The 18821-nt window shown below is 38.7% G+C and overlaps 2 protein-coding genes and 1 pseudogene across 2 annotated transcripts; all 3 read right to left on the bottom strand.

The window, feature by feature from the left end:
* Nucleotides 1-397: 397 nt before the first annotated feature.
* Nucleotides 398-1584, bottom strand: LOC121229540 (uncharacterized; annotated as a pseudogene).
* Nucleotides 1397-7940, bottom strand: LOC121203175 (uncharacterized). Its single transcript, XM_041112986.1, has 8 exons — nt 6319-7940; nt 5397-5870; nt 5009-5310; nt 3739-4458; nt 3384-3662; nt 3017-3178; nt 1992-2930; nt 1397-1891 (listed from the first exon to the last, which is right to left on the bottom strand). Exons 1-8 carry the CDS (start codon nt 7697-7699, stop codon nt 1679-1681), a joined length of 4470 nt encoding a protein of 1489 aa, XP_040968920.1. The 5' UTR covers nt 7700-7940; the 3' UTR covers nt 1397-1678.
* Nucleotides 7941-10211: 2271 nt separating this feature from the next.
* LOC107906868 (uncharacterized) lies at nt 10212-17908 on the bottom strand. Its single transcript, XM_041112985.1, has 10 exons — nt 16114-17908; nt 15155-15628; nt 14767-15068; nt 13593-14315; nt 13235-13513; nt 12863-13024; nt 11833-12771; nt 11515-11730; nt 11147-11407; nt 10212-10909 (listed from the first exon to the last, which is right to left on the bottom strand). The coding sequence occupies exons 1-10, from the start codon at nt 17492-17494 to the stop codon at nt 10562-10564; spliced, it is 5085 nt and encodes a 1694-aa protein (XP_040968919.1). The 5' UTR covers nt 17495-17908; the 3' UTR covers nt 10212-10561.
* Nucleotides 17909-18821: the final 913 nt, after the last annotated feature.

The raw sequence follows: 18821 nt of genomic DNA, 5'->3' as shown, positions 1-18821 counted from the left end.
TGGACAATTTCACTTTATTATTTTCATCATAAAAGTATCCTTGAATTATTATAATTATTATGGCCGCAAATATAATAAACAGTTACATTTTTATTTTGTGGTGAACATGATTGTATTTTATTTTATTATAAAGAATTAGATGAATGGTCCACAAGTATTTCGTTAAAATAAAAAAAAAAAAAAAAAAGAAAGTCAGTAAAATCTTAGAAGTAAAATGGGGCATTTAGATCCAAAATGTCTGGTTTCAATGTAAAACAAACCCTAAACATTCATCGTCAACCAGTCGAGTATAATCATGTCAACAGTCCCTGATTCCTCCAACAGCAACTAAAATTGATGGAATCAAATTAATAAAACGCAAGAATAGAGAAACAGTGAATAAAAAAAGTCTCCAGAATGGTATTAAAAATAAAAAAAAACCTTCTCTTAAGCCTCTGATTAACTTCTATAAATATAAAAAATAAAAAGAAGCATAGAGGGCAAAATGGCATTTTTCAACTGTTAGTTTATTGAAATGAAGACATTCAATCAGCAGATGCTTACCACAACCCTTTCCTTCAACGGGAATGGGATGCCTTGCCCCCCCCCCCCTTTTATTGTTTCTTTCCAGAGATTGCTTCCAAAAGTTCTAGCAGCAAAAATGCCAAAAAAAAAAATAAAATAAAAAATAGGATATCTCGTCAAATGGAGAAATGAGAGATGTTAACCAGCTCTATGGGCAGAAATACATCATGTAGCCCTAGAAATCAAGCATGGTTGAACCAAGGCCGACAGCTCCATTGACATGGCATTGCCGTGGATCCCTACACCGTTAGGGATGAAGGATGGTGGCAGCCAACAGCCATTGGCGGTGGTTGCGTTGTAGGGTATAACCCGTGATTATGTGGGATAGCAAGTGGACCACCAGCAGGAGTGCCTTTACGCTGTTGGAGGCATGGATTTGCCTCAGCCCTTCCTCGTGAATCCTAGACAATGTTCCAACTCTTTCATGGATAGAGCTTCCAGACCACACCATAGAGAGGGCATGTCGGGACATTTCTTCTTGTAGTGAGGCCTCCAAGGTGTGAATATATTGCTGCAAACACAACGACAAATATATATTCAATAAGACTTCCTAAGCTCACAACTATCCATGACAGCCCAGAAAAATGATGATTCATATGCAAACTAGGCATCTCAAACCAAAACATAGATAATGGCAATCCAATATTATACCCCATCCAGCTCTTGCCACTAAATAGTTACAAACCTCCTAGAAATTCAAATTAAAAGATGACGACCAAACAAAAGGAGAGAAACTTTGATGAGAGAAAACCTGGCAGGCCTGCAACTTTGATTCCATGCCATCAATATATGCTTCGCACCTAGATACCTGCTCTTCTTTTCCCGCTTTTCACCTTCAGTTTGCCCACTGTTTGCGTCAATCTACGAACTTTATCCTCAAGTGACTGACGAATTTCTTCTCGAATCACATTTCTGTGGCATAACGTTTCAGTTCTTCATCAAATTTTTCCGCTCAGCTTCAGCACTCTCCAATCTTTCAGCAAGAGCATTCTTCTCCTTTACTACCTCTGTTAAATACATAGCAGTGTCAGATAAAGCAATAAGATATCCATCAACCAAGGCAGAACAAGAGGAGAAGTGCAAAGAGGCAACATATTAACCATCAAAAGTACCTTCACTCATCTCGTTTCCGGGACTTTAACTGAGAGAGCTGAGCTTCTGCATCATGAAGACGATCCTGAAGTGCTTTTTTCTCATTAGTTAGTTTTGCAATTTCATCATCTCTCTCTAAACGAAGCCACTCAAGTTGACTATCAACCTCCTGTATTTGTTCAGAAAGTTCCTTCTTTTCCCGAGCAAAGCGATCCATCTCAGCCCTCATTTCAGACTGTCAATTTTAAAATGTGTTAATTTTAAGAATTTCCAGAAAAGATTATATGCAACAGGAGTCCCAGAACTGAACATTATCATTAGTTTAAGACACACACCTTTAGCCGATTATTTGCAGCCTCAGATTCGCTTAATTTCTGGGATACAGCAGCTTTTTCCTTAACCATATTTGACATCTCGACCTTTCTCTCTTCACGTATGCAGATAATTGCATCTTCACTAGCACATAACTGGTGCCAAAGAGCTGCCCGATCAACATTTGCAAGCTCAGCAACTTCCCGCATCATGCTTAGAACAGGTCTGACAAATTCTTGCTCCTCAGAAACCAAAATAACCAGAATATCCAAATCTAAGTCTACTTCACTACTACTTTCGGTAGTACTGGTTGCACGATCAACAAGTCTTTTTAGCATTCTCATTCTGTAGGACTCATCTACATACCACTTAAATAATATTGTATAAAGCATTTTCACAAAGCCCCTGACACGAAGATCTCTAGAAAGTGCCAAGGTCTCGGCAAGACTCAAAACAGAAGTGAAATCATCCCGTTGGGCTCTAAGCTGCTCACTGGCTTCTCCTTCAATTACAGCATCAGCATGCTGAAAGCTTTCAGCAACATATCTGGAATTAAGACTCAACCTCTGAGCAAGACGCATTTTCAAGACCAAGGCTACAGACTGAGCTACAATGGCTCCTGCGCTCACAGCTCTCTCAAACGTCTGAGAAGCTTCAACAGCTAGGCAAGGTATAGATAGCATCTCAATCAGGATATAAATGTCAGAAAAATGATGAGTAGCACAAAAAGCCTGCTCATCAACCGCATGCGGTCTTTCAGAAGTGGATCCATTTTCACCACACAAGAATAGCCCAGAAGCCACAGCCGAGCAATTTTCAACTAAATCACCATCACAATTAATATCTCTTAGTATGGCCTCAGCAACATCTCCCCAACTATTTACAAGTTTACTTAAAAAATCAAAAACACAAGGAGACACCTCAGCGCCCAAACTTTTTAGCCTTAAACGAACAGATCTAACCTACAGAAGAGAACAAAAAGAGTTATGCTTCACAGAAGAATGTTAATATGCAGAATAAAAAAATGATACAAGAAAGTATATCATACAGCTTCTGGAAGATGTTGACATTGGAATGCAGCTTTAAAGATGAAATCTATTGTCGCAACCAGAGGTTCATCATTTGAATCTGTCAAAAGCTCAAACGATTGAAATAAGACACGTTCCCACACTTCACTGTCGCATTCTAGTTGACTGAGAGCTCCAAATACCTGAAATAGAAGAATCATTAATTTACATATTGATGATTAGATAATGAATTTATAACAAAAAAACATATATTTGGGAAAAAAAAGATGCATTCAAAATTTGTAGTAATGTTCAGAAACTCCCCCATTCTCCAAAAGCATGTCCTAATGACAGCTGACATATACAAGAAGTAAAAGAAAACTAAGTCTTGAACAAAGACTATCTTACGGGTATTCGAAATGCAGGCTCTGCCTCTGGCTTTTGAAGTCGTTCCAGTAGTGCATAAGCAGCCAGTGGATGCTCTGAATGCTCTACCAATTTAGGCACCAATGCAACTAGATCAGGTTGCAGATGCTTAGGGGCTTTATCCAATACGAGAGTAATCTTTTGTGCAGACTGGGACCTCCTCCTTGGCTCCGGACATCCCTGTGGAACAGCTCCATCTAGGGCTCTTAATGAATTGATAATCAACCCTAAAAGCTCCTCAGACTGCTCAGGCCACTTGGTCTGGAAATTTAATTAGTTCAAGCAGTTAATACATGATTGGTAATCAAGTCAGTTCAACTATATTTATGACTTATACCTTTGTGCAAAGTGAGGAATTCTCCAAAGAACCCTCAGCAGATGTCTCTGGTGGAGAAATAGGCAGTCCATGGATAGCTTTTCCAGAGATACCAATCCCATTCATGTCAGAGCTTTGCACGGCAGAGGCAGTACTACCATCATCCACACAAGAATCCAACCTTTCGTTCGTAGGAAATTGAGCAGATCCCATAGCACCATTTTCCTGATCACAGTCCAGTGGGCTAGTAGCTTCCCCACCATCAGAAGAAGGTTTAGAGTTTGCATCTGAAGAATCACCATGTGCTACTGAGGGTTGGCAACATTCCACCATTATATCCAAGAGCAGATCAATAATTGCCTGTTGCAAAACTTTGACCCCCATTAGCAAATTCATCAAACTCGGTGAAGATTCGTCAGTCTTCGACACCTTCTTTCCATTACCACTACCAGAGAGCTTAGTTGGAAGCAACAAACGTTTCACTTTGGCTGGGTCATCCAGGTAAACACGAAGTCCAGTCAGAAAACCAGCAATTGCCCCAGCATCCATGAGAAGCTTCTCCCGTAAAGTGACCTGTGGCTGCGATGGATTATCTCCATAGGTAAGGTGAAATCCAGCTTGGGAAAGAAGGTTTCTAAAGATATCTTCTTCGTCCCCACATATTCCTTCACTGTCTTCAGAATCAATGAGTTCATCAGGATCAGTTGTTAGAGCATCCTGATCATCTTCAGAAGCCAAAACCTGGCAAATTTAGAGAAAACAAAACATCAAAATGCTGATATTAGTTCACTAGACATATATTAAGAAAAAAATGCCATTCTTTCAAGGAAAAAAAAAAAGATATTATGGCTAAACATATATTAGCTTTAACTAGTCTCACCCTTTGTCAAAGTAGTCAGTTTGGGAACGTAATGAACATTGCATTAAAGGTGACCTAAAAGAAGCTGGCCAAAATTGGGCGATGCAAGTCTCAAGGCCCAATTTCAGTCCCACGGTGAAATTGGCAGCTTCGGTGAATGAAATTTAATAAATTTCACCCCATCCGAGCATGTATCATTGGGTAAGGATCAAGTTAACACAAAATTAGGGCAAACTGATAAAAACTCTAATAGGGCAACCAGCAGAAAAGCCCTTTTTTTTGTGCCAAAACTCCTTTGTAATAGAAAGCAAGTTTCATATAAATGGAAAGCCCAGAACGATTAACTCTGAATCGGAAAATTCAATATAGAGAAAACTCATCTTCACGAATTTCAAACAACACATGAAAGGAAGATATCCAAAAAAGACTAACCTCAAGGTCTGAAAACTCAAACCAAGGGCAGCAATCCAGTATTTCACAAACGAAAACAACAGTGTCTCGCACAAGATACCCTGAATCTGCTTCTAGCATATCTGATACCTTCATGAATTGCAAAACAGAATTATTCCATGTCTTTGTACAAATCGAAGATTCCTTCCAGACGGTCTTGGCTGGATTCTTTTGATTCACCACAGCCATTCTGTATTTAACCCAGAAGTTTTTCTCAAGGTCACTACCAACTGACTGGTCACTCTCCAAGTATATACAAATGGTATCAAAGGACTCATACACACCTGCATCATTAGAAACAACCAATTAATCAAGAAAGCCAACTACATGGGCAATCTAAATGGAGAGTTAACAGGAGACAATTACCCACCAATTCGAAGCTCACATCCACCAGCTTGAAAAAATTTGCTAAAAATCTTGCGGGTTTCCATGATTTCCTTGAAAGATAAGAAATTCTCCACCTTCCATGTGAATGCACTTCTCTGTCCAACACTTTCTATCTGAGGAACAGCATTTGCTAACTCAGAATCCTGATCACTAAAATCTTGCATTATCGATGTCTCTTTCAGAATAAGAACCTCTGCAGAGAATACAACAGTATCCTGAACAAGAAAACCAGAATCCTGATCAAATAGGCTGGTGAGAGTCACAAACTCACGCCAACCCCAGTCTTTCGCAGCTTTAGAGTAGCGATTCTGAGATTCTTTGGTAACTGACTTCTCTTCCACCTTTTGGTTCACAACTGACAGCCGATGACTTACAAAACAGCTCCAGTCACTGGAAGTATTTCGTGAATCAGTAACCTCAAGAAACACAGAAAGGTGGCACGGTGGCTGAGACTGCCCTGATACCATCAAGCCCATATAAAAATTCAATCAGTTCACTTTCTAAACGGAGGCCACGTTGTCCTATATGAAAAAATAATAGGACTGACAGCAAAATAGATTACAAGGGTTAAATATACCCCTGTTTCTAGAGGCAAAACAAAAGAAGCAATTGACAGCTAGAAAATTTGTCACCCTAGCCAAAACATTTTTCAAACAAGTTAAACATGAATTAAGCGTGGAAGGTTAAGCCACCAAATTACCTATTGGACTTGAAACGAAAACCTTAGTAGTGAACAATTACCATAAACATGCAACCATCTCGTAGTTCAATCCAATAAAATAAAAAAGCAAAATGCAAGACTAGTCACCTCCTTAAACTTAAAATACCAGATTCCATTTGACTGTAGAAAAATGAGCACAAAATCTAATTCATTACAAAAGACTTTACAATGTTTCTTACATTACCTCGAGGGTAAACAATCAGACGACAATCTCGATTTCCAATCTGAAATCTCCTGCTCTTGATGCAAAGACCTGTTATCTTCCTCTTCTTCAACAGATCCTTCAACCTTGTAAAATTCTCAATCTTCCAAGTGAATTTTCCCATATACGTGTCAGACTTCCTTGCTCCACTCCCTGTCCTACCTGCTATCAACCCTGCATTCTTGGAGAAACTACTAAACTCCTTGATCACATGAAATGAAGTACTAAATACGGCAGTATCATCCACCAAAAACCCCGCCTCCTGCCCAACAAAATCCGACATCTTCATGTAGTCATTCCATCCCAAACTGGTATTATCCCCACTCTTATTATCTGCAGCAAACCTCCCATACGAGTCTCTGTGCATATGATTCGACCCTGGCTTCTGATTCAGTGTCGACATTCTAAATAAACACCAACAACTCCTATCAGAAGCAACCGTTTTATCAGTATCCTTACTCTCCAAACACATAGACAAATACTCTTGCCCGTTAACCGAGCTTTGATACACACTAATCCTCAAGTTACACTCCCCAGCTGGAAAAACCGGGCTCATTATCTTCTGTGTCTTAATCATCTCCTTAAACAAACTAAAATTATGCACTTTCCAAGTGAATTTGCCACTCAAAACATCAGAAACGGGAATGGCAACAACAGAAGACGAAATCATAGAAGACAATGAGGATTGAACATCATTATTATCACGTGTGAAATTAACGGATTCATTCAAGATTAAGATATCGGCGGTAATCAAAACGGCGTCGTTATTGAAGAGATAACCTGACTTGGGATCGAAAACAGTAGAAGAAGGCGTGAAATCACACCAACCGTGAGATTTCTTCTTGCTTGAGAAACGATGCCATGAATCACGGTGAATGCTTTTGGAATCGTCGATTAGATTGACGATGGTTAAGCGATAGCTGGCGAAGCAGTCCCATTTAGACGATGATGTACCCCGCGGGTCCATGATTTGGAGATAAATGGATATGTAACCCGGCAAAGCCTGGGAGTCCCCTTTTGGATACACCAATAAACGGCAATCGTAACCGCCTACCTCGAAGTACTTGCTCCATAGTGCCCTAGCTTTGATTCTCGAGAAATTATTAATCGTCCATCTGCAGACCGCCGAGTATTCTCCTCGTCGATCGAAGGTCACCGTTTCCTGGGCCCCGCCGCTGCCGTCTCTCGACCCCGCACCAGCTAAGTCATCCGCCGCCGTTATCGATGCCAAGGGTTTGCTATTGCTGTGGGTGTGGTGGTTTTCAGGTACTGATGCTGAGGTGGCTGGCTGTGATTGGTCAGGTCCGCTGGGCGTAGAGGAAGAAGACGATGAGGAGACTGCTTCAGATGAGCTCTGCTTCATTGTCCCTGTCTCCTTTTTCTTTATATTTTTATTTTGGGTTTTCTGTCTCCCTCTCGAACGCTGGTTTTAATAACCAAAAAAATTTATGTTCCTTTTTTTGCTTTTGAGCTCTGTTTTTTAGAGAGAGAAATGAACAGAGAGGGTAAGGGGGAGGAATACGCTTCGGGTCAGGGACAAAGAGGGCGCACCGTCCTTACCCTGCACCTTCCAGTGCGATTTTTGTGAATATTGATCTCATCAAGATCCACTGCCGTCCGTTCGGTTGACTATTTAATCTGACTGGGTTATGGATGTGTGCACCTAATTTTGGGCCTGTCAAGAATGGGGCCTTAGTCCAGATGACGTGAGCCGTCCAGTTGAACAACTCTCGGGACCCCAACACCTCAATATCCTCTATGGTTTAATTTCTACGCAGAAAAAAGAAAGTGGTTTACAACGGCATTTATGATGAAATTCTAATTACCCAAACGGAACAAATCTTAATGTTGTTATTCTTTATGAATGAGTATTCTAATTTCTGCTTTGGTATCTAATAATTAATACAACTAAGATTATAAGTGAAACAATGGCACTAAATAACTCTAAAACAATTATTTAAGAAAATTAGAATAAAAGGTAAGAGTTTTGATGAGGAACAAAAAAGTTTTTTTATATTCAACTTGCATTTATCATCAATTAACTTAAACCCTAACCAATTAACGACTAAACCAATAGCATGATGGATTAATTTTTTTATGTAAAATCATCATTCCAGAAAGCAACATGCCTCAAGTTGATTTTTTATTTTTATTTCTCTATCTAATGCCTCGTTAGGGTGGTATTAGGTTCAATAATTTACCAGAATAATTGATGAATCTGCTTAACATGGCAATTACGAACATCGTTGAGTTTGAAACTTATACTTAATGCACGTACATTCCCACTCAAAATACATAGGAAATTAAAATAGAAGCTATAATTTTAAGTGTAGTTAAGTTGCTATTTACAAAAATTATTTTTAATACATTGTTTATATTAATTGTATGTTTCATGGTATAATTAATATTAAGTCATTAAACACAGATTTATATTTCTGACGTATATTTATACAACTCCATATAAAAATGAAAGCTTTAATGGCCTTCCCTTAATATCCTTCATTAACTTCTTCTTCTTTTTTGTAATTATAATTATTTATACAACTTTATATAAAAGGAAAGCTCTAAGGGATTTATGCGGGCGTCCACTATTTTTTTTAATTAAAATTATATATTTGAGATTTCGTCTTTACATTTTAATTTGATATGATTCAATTCTTTATTTTACTTTTTTTTATAATTATAATCATAAAATTTAAGTTTTGATCCTCTATTATGCTCAAATTTCATATTTAGTCTTTATATTTTAATTTGTCATAATTTAATTCTATACTTTTATAATAACATTAGTTAGTTTAAAAAGATTACCAATAATTGAGTCACCACTAGTGTAGTTCACCTCAAGTTATATTTAGATTTCTAAAGAAAATTGTTTTAAATATAACTTTTTAAAATGTTTTTTTTCCATAAATTGGGTTTTAAAACAATTTTTAATAAATTTTTAAAATTTGAAAATAATTATTTTCTCAATTTTTTTAGAAATAATATTTTAATATATGTTTTAGAAAATATTATTTCTAAATAACTTATTTTACCTTTTTCTAGTAAGCAATTCCTAATTAAAATAAAAACATTTAACAAGTTTATAAAAAAAATAAAAATATTAATAAAATGCATTTTCAGACAACAATTTCATAACCCAAATTAATTAAATATTTTGATACAAACCGTTATTAATGAAGTGAACATATAGATATTTTATTATGAATTATTAAAGAAATCGAATAAATTAATATTTTGGATTTCAAATTAAATTAAATTGTAGTTTTAAAAAATCTCTTTCAGAAAACAAAAATTATTAAAAAAATTGTATGTTGCAAATTCTGACATATATATATATGGTTATATATGATAAGATTTACATGTTGAGGACTGATTCGACTATTTAAATAGACAGGACTTTTTTATAGGACTTTTTTAAAGAAGTATAAATTACAGAAGGGTTTATGTTGCACTTCATATAAGATTGTCACTAAAAAGAACTTTTTTTTTATTCTCTTTTCTCGATACAAGAACTTTTTTAGAACTTTAAGGTGATTAAAGTTGACTTCGAATCAAAAAAATCATAAACCGCTTTTCATAATATAATCAGGTGTAAGTGAATAAATATTGGCTTTATGAATTTTCTTCTTCAGTTATAAGAAAAGGGATTTTCATAGAAATTGGGTTGAGATCTAGAATAAACATTTAAATGTTCAGGAATATAAGATCCGAACTTCAGAAGGTTATAAATTTGGATCCAAAATGTCACGTTTCCATGCAAAACCAACCCAAAAAATGTCTTGTCACCAGCCACGTGATTCCTCCAACACCAACTAAAAGTGATAGCAATCAAATTAATAAAACACCAGGATAAAGAAACAATGAATAAAATATTCATCATCAAAACTTCTCTTAAGCCTGTGATTAACTTCTATAAAAATAAAAACAAATAAGAAGCATAGAGGTAAAAAATGGCATTTTCCAACTGTTAGTTCTATTTGAAATGCAGACATTCAATCAGCAGAATGCTACCCACAACCCTTTCCTTTACCGGGGAATGGGATGCCTCCCCCCCCCCCAAAACACTTATTATTTCTTCCTCAGTGATGTGCTTCCAAAAGTTCTAGCAGCAAAAATGCCAAAAAAAGAAAATAAAAAGAATTCAAAAATAGGACATCTCGTCAAATGGAGAAATGAGAGCTGTTAACCAGCTCTATGGGGCAAGAACATATAGCCCTAGAAATCAAGCATGGTTGAACCAAGGCCCGACAGCTCCATTGACGTGCCCATTACCGTGGATACCTACACCGTTAGGGATGAAGGACGGTGGCATTCCAACAGCCATCGGCGGTGGTTGTGTTGTAGGGTACAACCCGTGATTATGTGGGATAGCATGTGGACTCACAAGTGGACTGCCAGCAGGACTGCCTTTACGCTGTTGGAGGGCACGGATTTGCCTCAGCCCTTCCTCGTGAATCCTAGACAATGTTTCCAACTCTTTCATGGATAGAGCTTCCAGTCCAGCACCATAGAGAGGGGCATGTCGAGACATTTCTTCTTGAAGTGAGGCTTCCAGGGTGTGAATATATTGCTGCAAACACAACAAATATATATTCAATTAGACATTCTAAGCTCAAAACTTTCCGTGACAGCCCAGAAAAATGATGATTCATTTGCAAACTAGGCATCTCAAACCAAAAGATAGATAATGGCAAGTCCAATATTAAAACCCATCCAGCTCTTGCCACTAAATAGTTACAAACCTCCTAGAAATTCAAATTAAAATATAACTAAATAGAAAGTAGAGGAACTATGATGAAACAAAAACCTGGCAGGCCTGCAACTTTGATTCCATGCGATCAATATATGCTTCGCACCTAGCTACCTGCTCTTCTTTTTCCCGCTTTTCACCTTCAGTTTGCCCCACTGTTTGGGTCAATCTACGAACTTTATCCTCAAGTGACTGACGAATTTCTTCGTGAGTCACATTTTCTGTGGCATACCGTTTCAATTCTTCATCAAATCTTTTCCGTTCAGCATCAGCACTCTTCAATCTTTCAGCAAGAGCATTCTTCTCCTTTACTACTCTCTGTTAGATACATAACAGTTGTCAGATAAAGCACTAAGATTTCCATCAACGCAAGGCAGAACAAGAGGAGAAGTACAAAGAGGCAACACATTAGCCATCAAAAGCACCTTCAACTCATCTCGTTTCCGAGACTTTAACTGAGAGAGCTGAGCTTCTGCATCATGAAGACGATCCTGAAGTGCTTTTTTCTCATTAGTTAGTTTTGCAATTTCATCATCTCTCTCTAAATGAAGCCACTCAAGTTGACTCTCAACCTCCTGTATTTGTTCAGAAAGTTCCTTCTTTTCCCGAGCAAAGCGATCCATCTCAGCCCTCATTTCAGACTGTCAATTTTAAAATGTGTTAATTCTAAAAATTTCCAGAAAAGATTTTATATGCGAGAGGAGTCCCTGAACTGAAAATTATCATTAGTTTAAGAAACACACCTTTAGCCGATGATTTGCAGCCTCAGATTCACTTAATTTGTGGGATAAAGCAGCTTTTTCCTTGACCATATTTGACATTTCTACCTTTCTCTCTTCACGTGTGCGGATAATTGCATCTTCACTAGCACATAACTGGTGCCAAAGAGCTGCCCGATCAACATTTGCAAGCTCAGCAACTTCCCGCATCATGCTTAGCACAGGTCTGACAAATTCTTGCACCTCGGAAACCAAAATAACAAGAATATCTAAATCTAAGTCTACTTCGCTACTACTTTCAGTGGTACTGGTTGCATGATCAACAAGCCTTTTTAGCATCCTCATTCGGTAGGACTCATCTACATACCACTTAAATAATATTGTATAAAGCATTTTCACAAAGTCCATGACACGAAGATCTCTAGAAAGTGCCAAGGTCTCCGCAAGACTCAGAACAGAAGTGAAATCATCCCGTTGGGCTCTAAGCTGCTCACTGGCTTCTCCCTCTATTACAGCATCAGCAACCTGAAAGCTTTCAGCAGCATATTTGGAATTAAGACTCAACCTCTGAGCTAGACGCCTTTTCAAGACCAAGGCTACAGACTGAGCTACAATGGCTCCTCCAGCCACAGCTCTCTCAAACGTCTGAGAGGCTTCAACAGCTAGGCAAGGTATAGATAGCATCTCAATCAGGATATAAATGTCAGAAAAATGATGAGTAGCACAAAAAGCCTGCTCATCCACTGCATGAGGTCTTTCAGAAGTGGCTCCATTTTCACCAAACAAGAAGAGCGCAGAAGCCACACCCGAGACATTTTCAACTAAATCACCATCACAATTAATATCTCTTAGTATGGCCTCGGCAACATCTCCCCAACTATTTACAAGTTTACTTAAAAAATCAAGAACACAAGGTGACACCTCAACGCCCAAATGTTTTAGCCTAACACGAACAGATCTAACCTACATAAGAGAAAAAAAAGGAATTATATATGCTTCATGGAATAATGCTAATATGCAGAATACAACATCGATATGAGAAAGTATATCATACTGCTTCTGGAAGATGTTGGCATTGGAATGCAGCTTTAAAAATGAAATCTATTGTCGCAACCAGAGGTTCATCATTTGAATCTGTCAAAAGCTCAAAACATTGAAATAAGACACGTTCCCACACTTCACTGCCACATTCTAGTTGACTGAGAGCTCCAAATACCTGAAATAGAAGAATCATTAATTTACAAACTGATGATTAGGTACTGAATTTATAACCCAAAAAAAAAAAAATTTGGGAAAGAAAGGAGTTGCGTTCAAGTTTGAGGCAATGTTCAGAAACTTATCAATTCTACAAAAGCACAACCTATTGACATCCCAAATATACCATATAAGTAAAAGAAATCTAAGTCCTGAACAAAGACTATCTTACAGGTATTCGAAATGCAGGCTCTGCATCTGGCTTTTGAAGTCGTTCCAGAAGTGCATAAGCAGCCAGTGGATGCTCTGAATGCTCTACCAATTTAGGCACCAATGCAACTAGATCAGGTTGCAGATGCTTAGGAGCTTTGTCCAATACGAGAGTAATCTTTTGTGCAGACTGGGGCCTCCTCCTTGGCTCCGGACATCCCTGTGGAACAGCTCCATCTAGGGCTCTCAATGAGTTGATAATCAACCCTAAAAGCTCCTCAGACTGCTCAGGCCACTTGGTCTGGAAATTTGATTAGTTCAAGCAGTTAATACATGATTAGTAATCAATTCAGTTCAACTATATTTATGAATTATTATACCTTTGAGCAAAGTGAGGAATTCTCCAAAGAACCCCCAGCAGATGTCTCTGGTGGAGAAATAGGCGGTCCAGGGATAGCTTTTCCAGAGATATCAATCCCATTCATGTCAGAGCTTTGCACGGCAGAGGCAGTGCTACCATCATCCACACAAGAATCCAACCTTTCGTTCGTAGGAAATTGAGCAGATGCCACAGTGCCATTTTCCTGATCACAGTCCAGTGGGCTAGCAGCTTCCCCACCATCGGAAGAAGGTTTAGAGTTTGCATCTGAAGAATCACCACGTGCTACTCCTGAGGGTTGGCAACATTCCACCATTATATCCAAGAGTAGATCAATAATTGCCTGCTGCAAAACTTTGACCCCCATTAGCAAATTCATCAAACTCGGTGAAGATTCGTCAGTCTTCGAAACCTTCTTTCCATTACCATTACCAGAGAGCTTAGTTGGAAGCAACAAACGTTTCACTTTGGCTGGGTCATCCAGGTAAACACGAAGTCCAGTCAGAAAACCAGCAATTGCCCCAGCATCCATGAGAAGCTTCTCCCGCAAAGTGACCTGTGGCTGCGATGGATTATCTCCATAAGTAAGGTGAAATCCAGCTTGGGAAAGAAGGTTTCTAAACATATCTTCTTCGTCCCCGCTTATTCCTTCACTGTCTTCAGAATCAATGAGATCATCAGGATCAGTTGTTAGAGCATCCTGGTCATCTTCAGAAGCCAAAACCTGGCAAAAGTAAAGAAAACAAAACATCAAAATGCTGATATTAACTAGAAACGTATTAAGAAAATAACACCATTCTGTCCAGGAAATACAAAGATATTATGCATACACATATATTGGCTTTTACTAGCCCCATCCCTTTTGTCATAGCCCCGTCCCTTTTGTCAAAGTAGTGAGTTTGGGAACGTAATGAACATCGCATGAAAGAGTGATTTAAAGGAATCTGGCCAAAATTGGGTGCACAAAATTCAGGGCAAGCTGATAAAAACTTTAATAGGGCATGCAGCAGAAATGCCCTTTCCTGTACCAAAACTCCTTTGTAATAGAAAGCAAGTTTCATATAAATGGAAAGCCCAGAAGGATTGACTCTGAATCAGAAAATTCAATATAGAGAAAACTCATCTTCGCCAATTTCAAACAACACATGAAAGGAACAGATCAAAAAAGGACTAACCTCAAGGTCCGAAAACTCAAACCAAGGGCAGCAATCCAGTATTTCACAAACAAAAACAACAGTGTCTCGCACAAGATACCCTGCATCTGCTTCTAACATATCTGATACCTTCATGAATTGCAAAACAGAATTATTCCATGTCTTTGTACAAATCGAAGATTCCTTCCAGACGGTCTTGGCTGGATTCTTTTGATTCACCACAGCCATTCTGTATTTAACCCAGAAGTTTTTCTCAAGGTCACTACCAACTGACTGGTCACTCTCCAAGTATATACAAATGGTATCAAAGGACTCATACACACCTGCATCATTAGAAGCAACCAATTAATCAAGAAAGCCAACTACATGGGCAATCTAAATGGAGAGTTAACAGGAGACAATTACCCACCAATTCGAAGCTCACATCCACCAGCTTGAAAAAATTTGCTAAAAATCTTGCGGGTTTCCATGATTTCCTTGAAAGATAAGAAATTCTCTACCTTCCATGTGAATGCACTTCTCTTTCCAACCCTTTCTATCTGAGGAACAGCATTTGCTAACTCAGTATCCTGATCACTAAAATCTTGCATTATCGATGTCTCTTTCAGAATAAGAACCTCTGCAGAGAATACAACAGTATCCTGAACAAGGAAACCAGAATCCTGATCAAAGAGGCTGGTGAGCGTCACAAATTCACGCCAACCCCAGTCTTTTGCAGCTTTAGAGTAGCGATTCTGAGATTCTTTGGTAACTGACTTCTCCTCCAGCTTTTGGTTCACAACTGACAGCCGATGACTTACAAAACAGCTCCAGTCAGTGGAAGTATTTCGTGAATCAGTAACCTCAAGAAACACAGACAGGTGGCACGGTGGCTGAGACTGCCCTGATTCCATCGAGCCCATAGAAAAATTCAATCAGTTCACTTTCTAAACGGAGGCCACGTTGTCCTATATGAAAAGATAATAGGACTGACGGAAAAATAGATTACAAGGGTTAAATATATCTGTCTCTTGAGGCAAAAAAAGAAGAAGCAAATAACAGCTAGAAAATCTGTCACCCTACCCTAAGGAAAACCTAAGCAAGGTGCAAATAAAGCCAAAACGTTTTCAAACAAGTTAAATATGAAATTATCATGGAGCCTTAAGCTAACAAATTTCTAATTGGACTTAAAATGAAAATCTTAGTGGTGGACAATTACCATAAGCATGCAAACATCTCGTAGTTCAATCCAATAATAATTAAAAAAAAATGCAAATTGCAAGACTAATCACTTCCTTAAACTTAAAATAGCAGACTCTATTTGTCTGTAGAAAAATGAGCACAAAATCCAATTCATTACTAAAGAATTTAAAATGATTCTCGCATTACCTCGAGGATAAACAATCAGACGACAATCTCGATTTCCAATCTGAAATCTCCTGCTCTTGATGCAAAGACCTGTTATCTTCCTCTTCTTTAACAGATCTTTCAACCTTGTAAAATTCTCAATCTTCCAAGTGAATTTCCCCATATACGTGTCAGACTTCCTTGCTCCACTCCCTGTCCTCCCTGCTATCAACCCTACATTTTTGGAGAAACTACTAAACTCCTTGATCACATGAAATGAAGTACTAAATACAGCAGTATCATCCACCAAAAACCCCAACTCCTGCCCAACAAAATCCGACATCTTCACGTAGTCATTCCACCCCAAACTGGTATTATCCCCACTCTTGTTATCCGCAGCAAACCTCCCATACGAGTCTCTGTGCATATGATTCGACCCTGGCTTCTGATTCAGCACCGACATTCTAAATAAACACCAACAACTCCTATCGGAAGCAACCAATTTATCCGTATCCTTACTCTCCAAACACATAGACAAGTACTCTTGCCCGTTAACCGAGCTTTGATACACACTAATCCTCAAGTTACACTCCCCGGCTGGGAAAACCGGGCTCATTATCTTCTGTGTCTTGATCATCTCCTTAAACAAACTAAAATTATGCACTTTCCAAGTGAATTTGCCACTCAAAACATCAGAAACGGGAATGGCAACGACAGAAGACGAAATCATAGAAGACAATGAGGATTGAACATCATTATTATCACGTGTGAAATTAACGGATTCATTCAAGATTAATATATCAGCGGTAATCAAAACGGCGTCGTTATTGAAGAGATAACCTGATTTGGGGTCGAAGACAGTAGAAGAAGGCGTGAAATCACACCAACCGTGAGATTTCTTCTTGCTTGAGAAACGATGCCATGAATCACGGTGAATGCTTTTGGAATCGTCGATTAGATTGACGATGGTTAAGCGGTAGCTGGCGAAGCAGTCCCATTTAGACGATGATGTACCCCGCGGGTCCATGATTTGGAGATAAATGGATATGTAACCCGGCAAAGCCTGGGAGTCCCCTTTTGGATACACCAATAAACGGCAATCGTAACCGCCTACCTCGAAGTACTTGCTCCATAGTGCCCTAGCTTTGATTCTCGAGAAATTATTAATCGTCCATCTGCAGACCGCCGAGTATTCTCCTCGTCGATCGACGGTCACCATTTCCTGGGCCCCACCGCTGCCGTCTCTCGACACCGCACCAGCTAAGTCATCCGCCGCCGATATCGATGCCAAGGGTTTGCTATTGTTGTGGTTGTGGTGGTTTTCAGGTACTGATGCTGAGGTAGCGGGCTGTGATTGGTCAGGTCCGCTGGGCGTAGAGGAAGAAGACGATGAGGAGACTGCTTCAGATGAGCTCTGCTTCATTGTCCCCGCTCTCCTTTTTTCTTTATATTTTTATTTGGGTTTTCTATCTGCCTCGCGAAGGCTGGTTTTAATAACAAAAAAAAATTATGTTCTTTTTTTGCTTTTGAGCTCTGTTTTTAGAGAGAGAAAGGAACGGAGAGGGTAAGGGGGAGGAATACTCTTCGGGTCGGGGACAAAGAGGGCGCACCTTCCTTACCCTGCACCTTCCAGTGCGATTTTTGTGAATATTGATCTCATCATGATCCACTGCAGGCGATAGTTTCCTCATGTCGTTTCTACATCGTCTGTTCGGTTGACTACTTAGTCCAACTGGGCCTAGGATGTGTGCACCTCCGTTTGGGCCCATCATGAATGGAGCCTTAGTCGAGTTTCACGAGACCCATCCATTTGGGCAACGTTGTCTCCTCACATCATCATTTCAAGGAACTTTCGAGGCCCCAACCCCAACACCTCAGAATCGTCTATCATATAATGGCTTAATATATATATATCCGTGAACTTGGCATCTTATACTTAGTATTTTACACTTATTTAGTATTTAAACTTAAAAATTATATGTAAATTTAGTTTTTTCCTTTAGGTAATTAACTAATACTATTCAAATATGTTGAAGTGGTTCTGACAACCAATAACATAATGACATGTGACAACCTCATATTTTAACATGTGGCAAAAAGTAAAAAGTTGAATCTTGATATATATTAACTCTTGTATAATCTATTATACAAGTAATTAGATGAGTTTGCTCGGGAAGGCAAAAAAGGTGGCCAGGATATTGATCCACTTGGTTTGGTACGCAATTAATTTACCCTGGTTACTTTTTAAACTGAATAGTCATCTTAATAGTTTACCCCTGTTATTATTACACTGAATGATGACAAGGCAGAGCTGACCTAAGGTTTTCCCTCACAAATAAAATTCATTGCCTATTGTAGCGACGTAAAAATTTGGTGGATTCGGGGTCGCTAATTGTGGCAATCTAGTGAAAAAGTTTGAAAACTGAAGTTTGATTTTAAAATAAAGAGGGAGTCGCCACCGATTCTTTTCCTAGGTGTGATCGGACACCTACAAAATTCTCCTTTTTTAGAAAACTTTATTCTTAAGCTTTTCTAAAAAGAGGTAATTTTATGTCTGCGTGAAAATCCAGAGAAAATTAGGGTTCGGGAGTCGGTTACGCGCGAGGAAGGTATTAGCACCCTCGCGACGCCCAAAATTGGTATCTCGTTAAACACATGTTGTCTTAATTTTCGAAAATGCGAACTCAATGTAAAGTTTAGTTATGATCCGAAAAAAAACGAGAAATTTTAGTTTATTCCGGTTTTTGAGA

This window comes from Gossypium hirsutum, chromosome A05 (genome assembly GCF_007990345.1).
Source record: "Gossypium hirsutum isolate 1008001.06 chromosome A05, Gossypium_hirsutum_v2.1, whole genome shotgun sequence".
NCBI lineage: Eukaryota > Viridiplantae > Streptophyta > Magnoliopsida > Malvales > Malvaceae > Gossypium > Gossypium hirsutum.
The sequence above is the reverse complement of the archived record's forward strand: the minus strand, read 5'-3'. Positions and strand labels throughout refer to the sequence as shown.

Bases quoted from the DNA above. Each gene is read 5' to 3' on its own strand.
- LOC107906868 (XM_041112985.1), bottom strand. From the start codon at position 17,494: ATGAAGCAGAGCTCATCTGAAGCAGTCTCCTCATCGTCTTCTTCCTCT. The intron at 14,316-14,766 runs GTTAGTCCTTTT...TACTTTTGCCAG, and splicing joins TTGAGTTTTCGGACCTTGAG to GTTTTGGCTTCTGAAGATGA. The intron at 11,731-11,832 runs GTGTGTTTCTTA...TAAAATTGACAG, and splicing joins CTGCAAATCATCGGCTAAAG to TCTGAAATGAGGGCTGAGAT.
- LOC121203175 (XM_041112986.1), bottom strand. From the start codon at position 7,699: ATGAAGCAGAGCTCATCTGAAGCAGTCTCCTCATCGTCTTCTTCCTCT. The intron at 5,871-6,318 runs GTAATGTAAGAA...TGATGGTATCAG, and splicing joins TCTGATTGTTTACCCTCGAG to GGCAGTCTCAGCCACCGTGC. The intron at 3,179-3,383 runs GTAAGATAGTCT...CTTCTATTTCAG, and splicing joins AGCCTGCATTTCGAATACCC to GTATTTGGAGCTCTCAGTCA.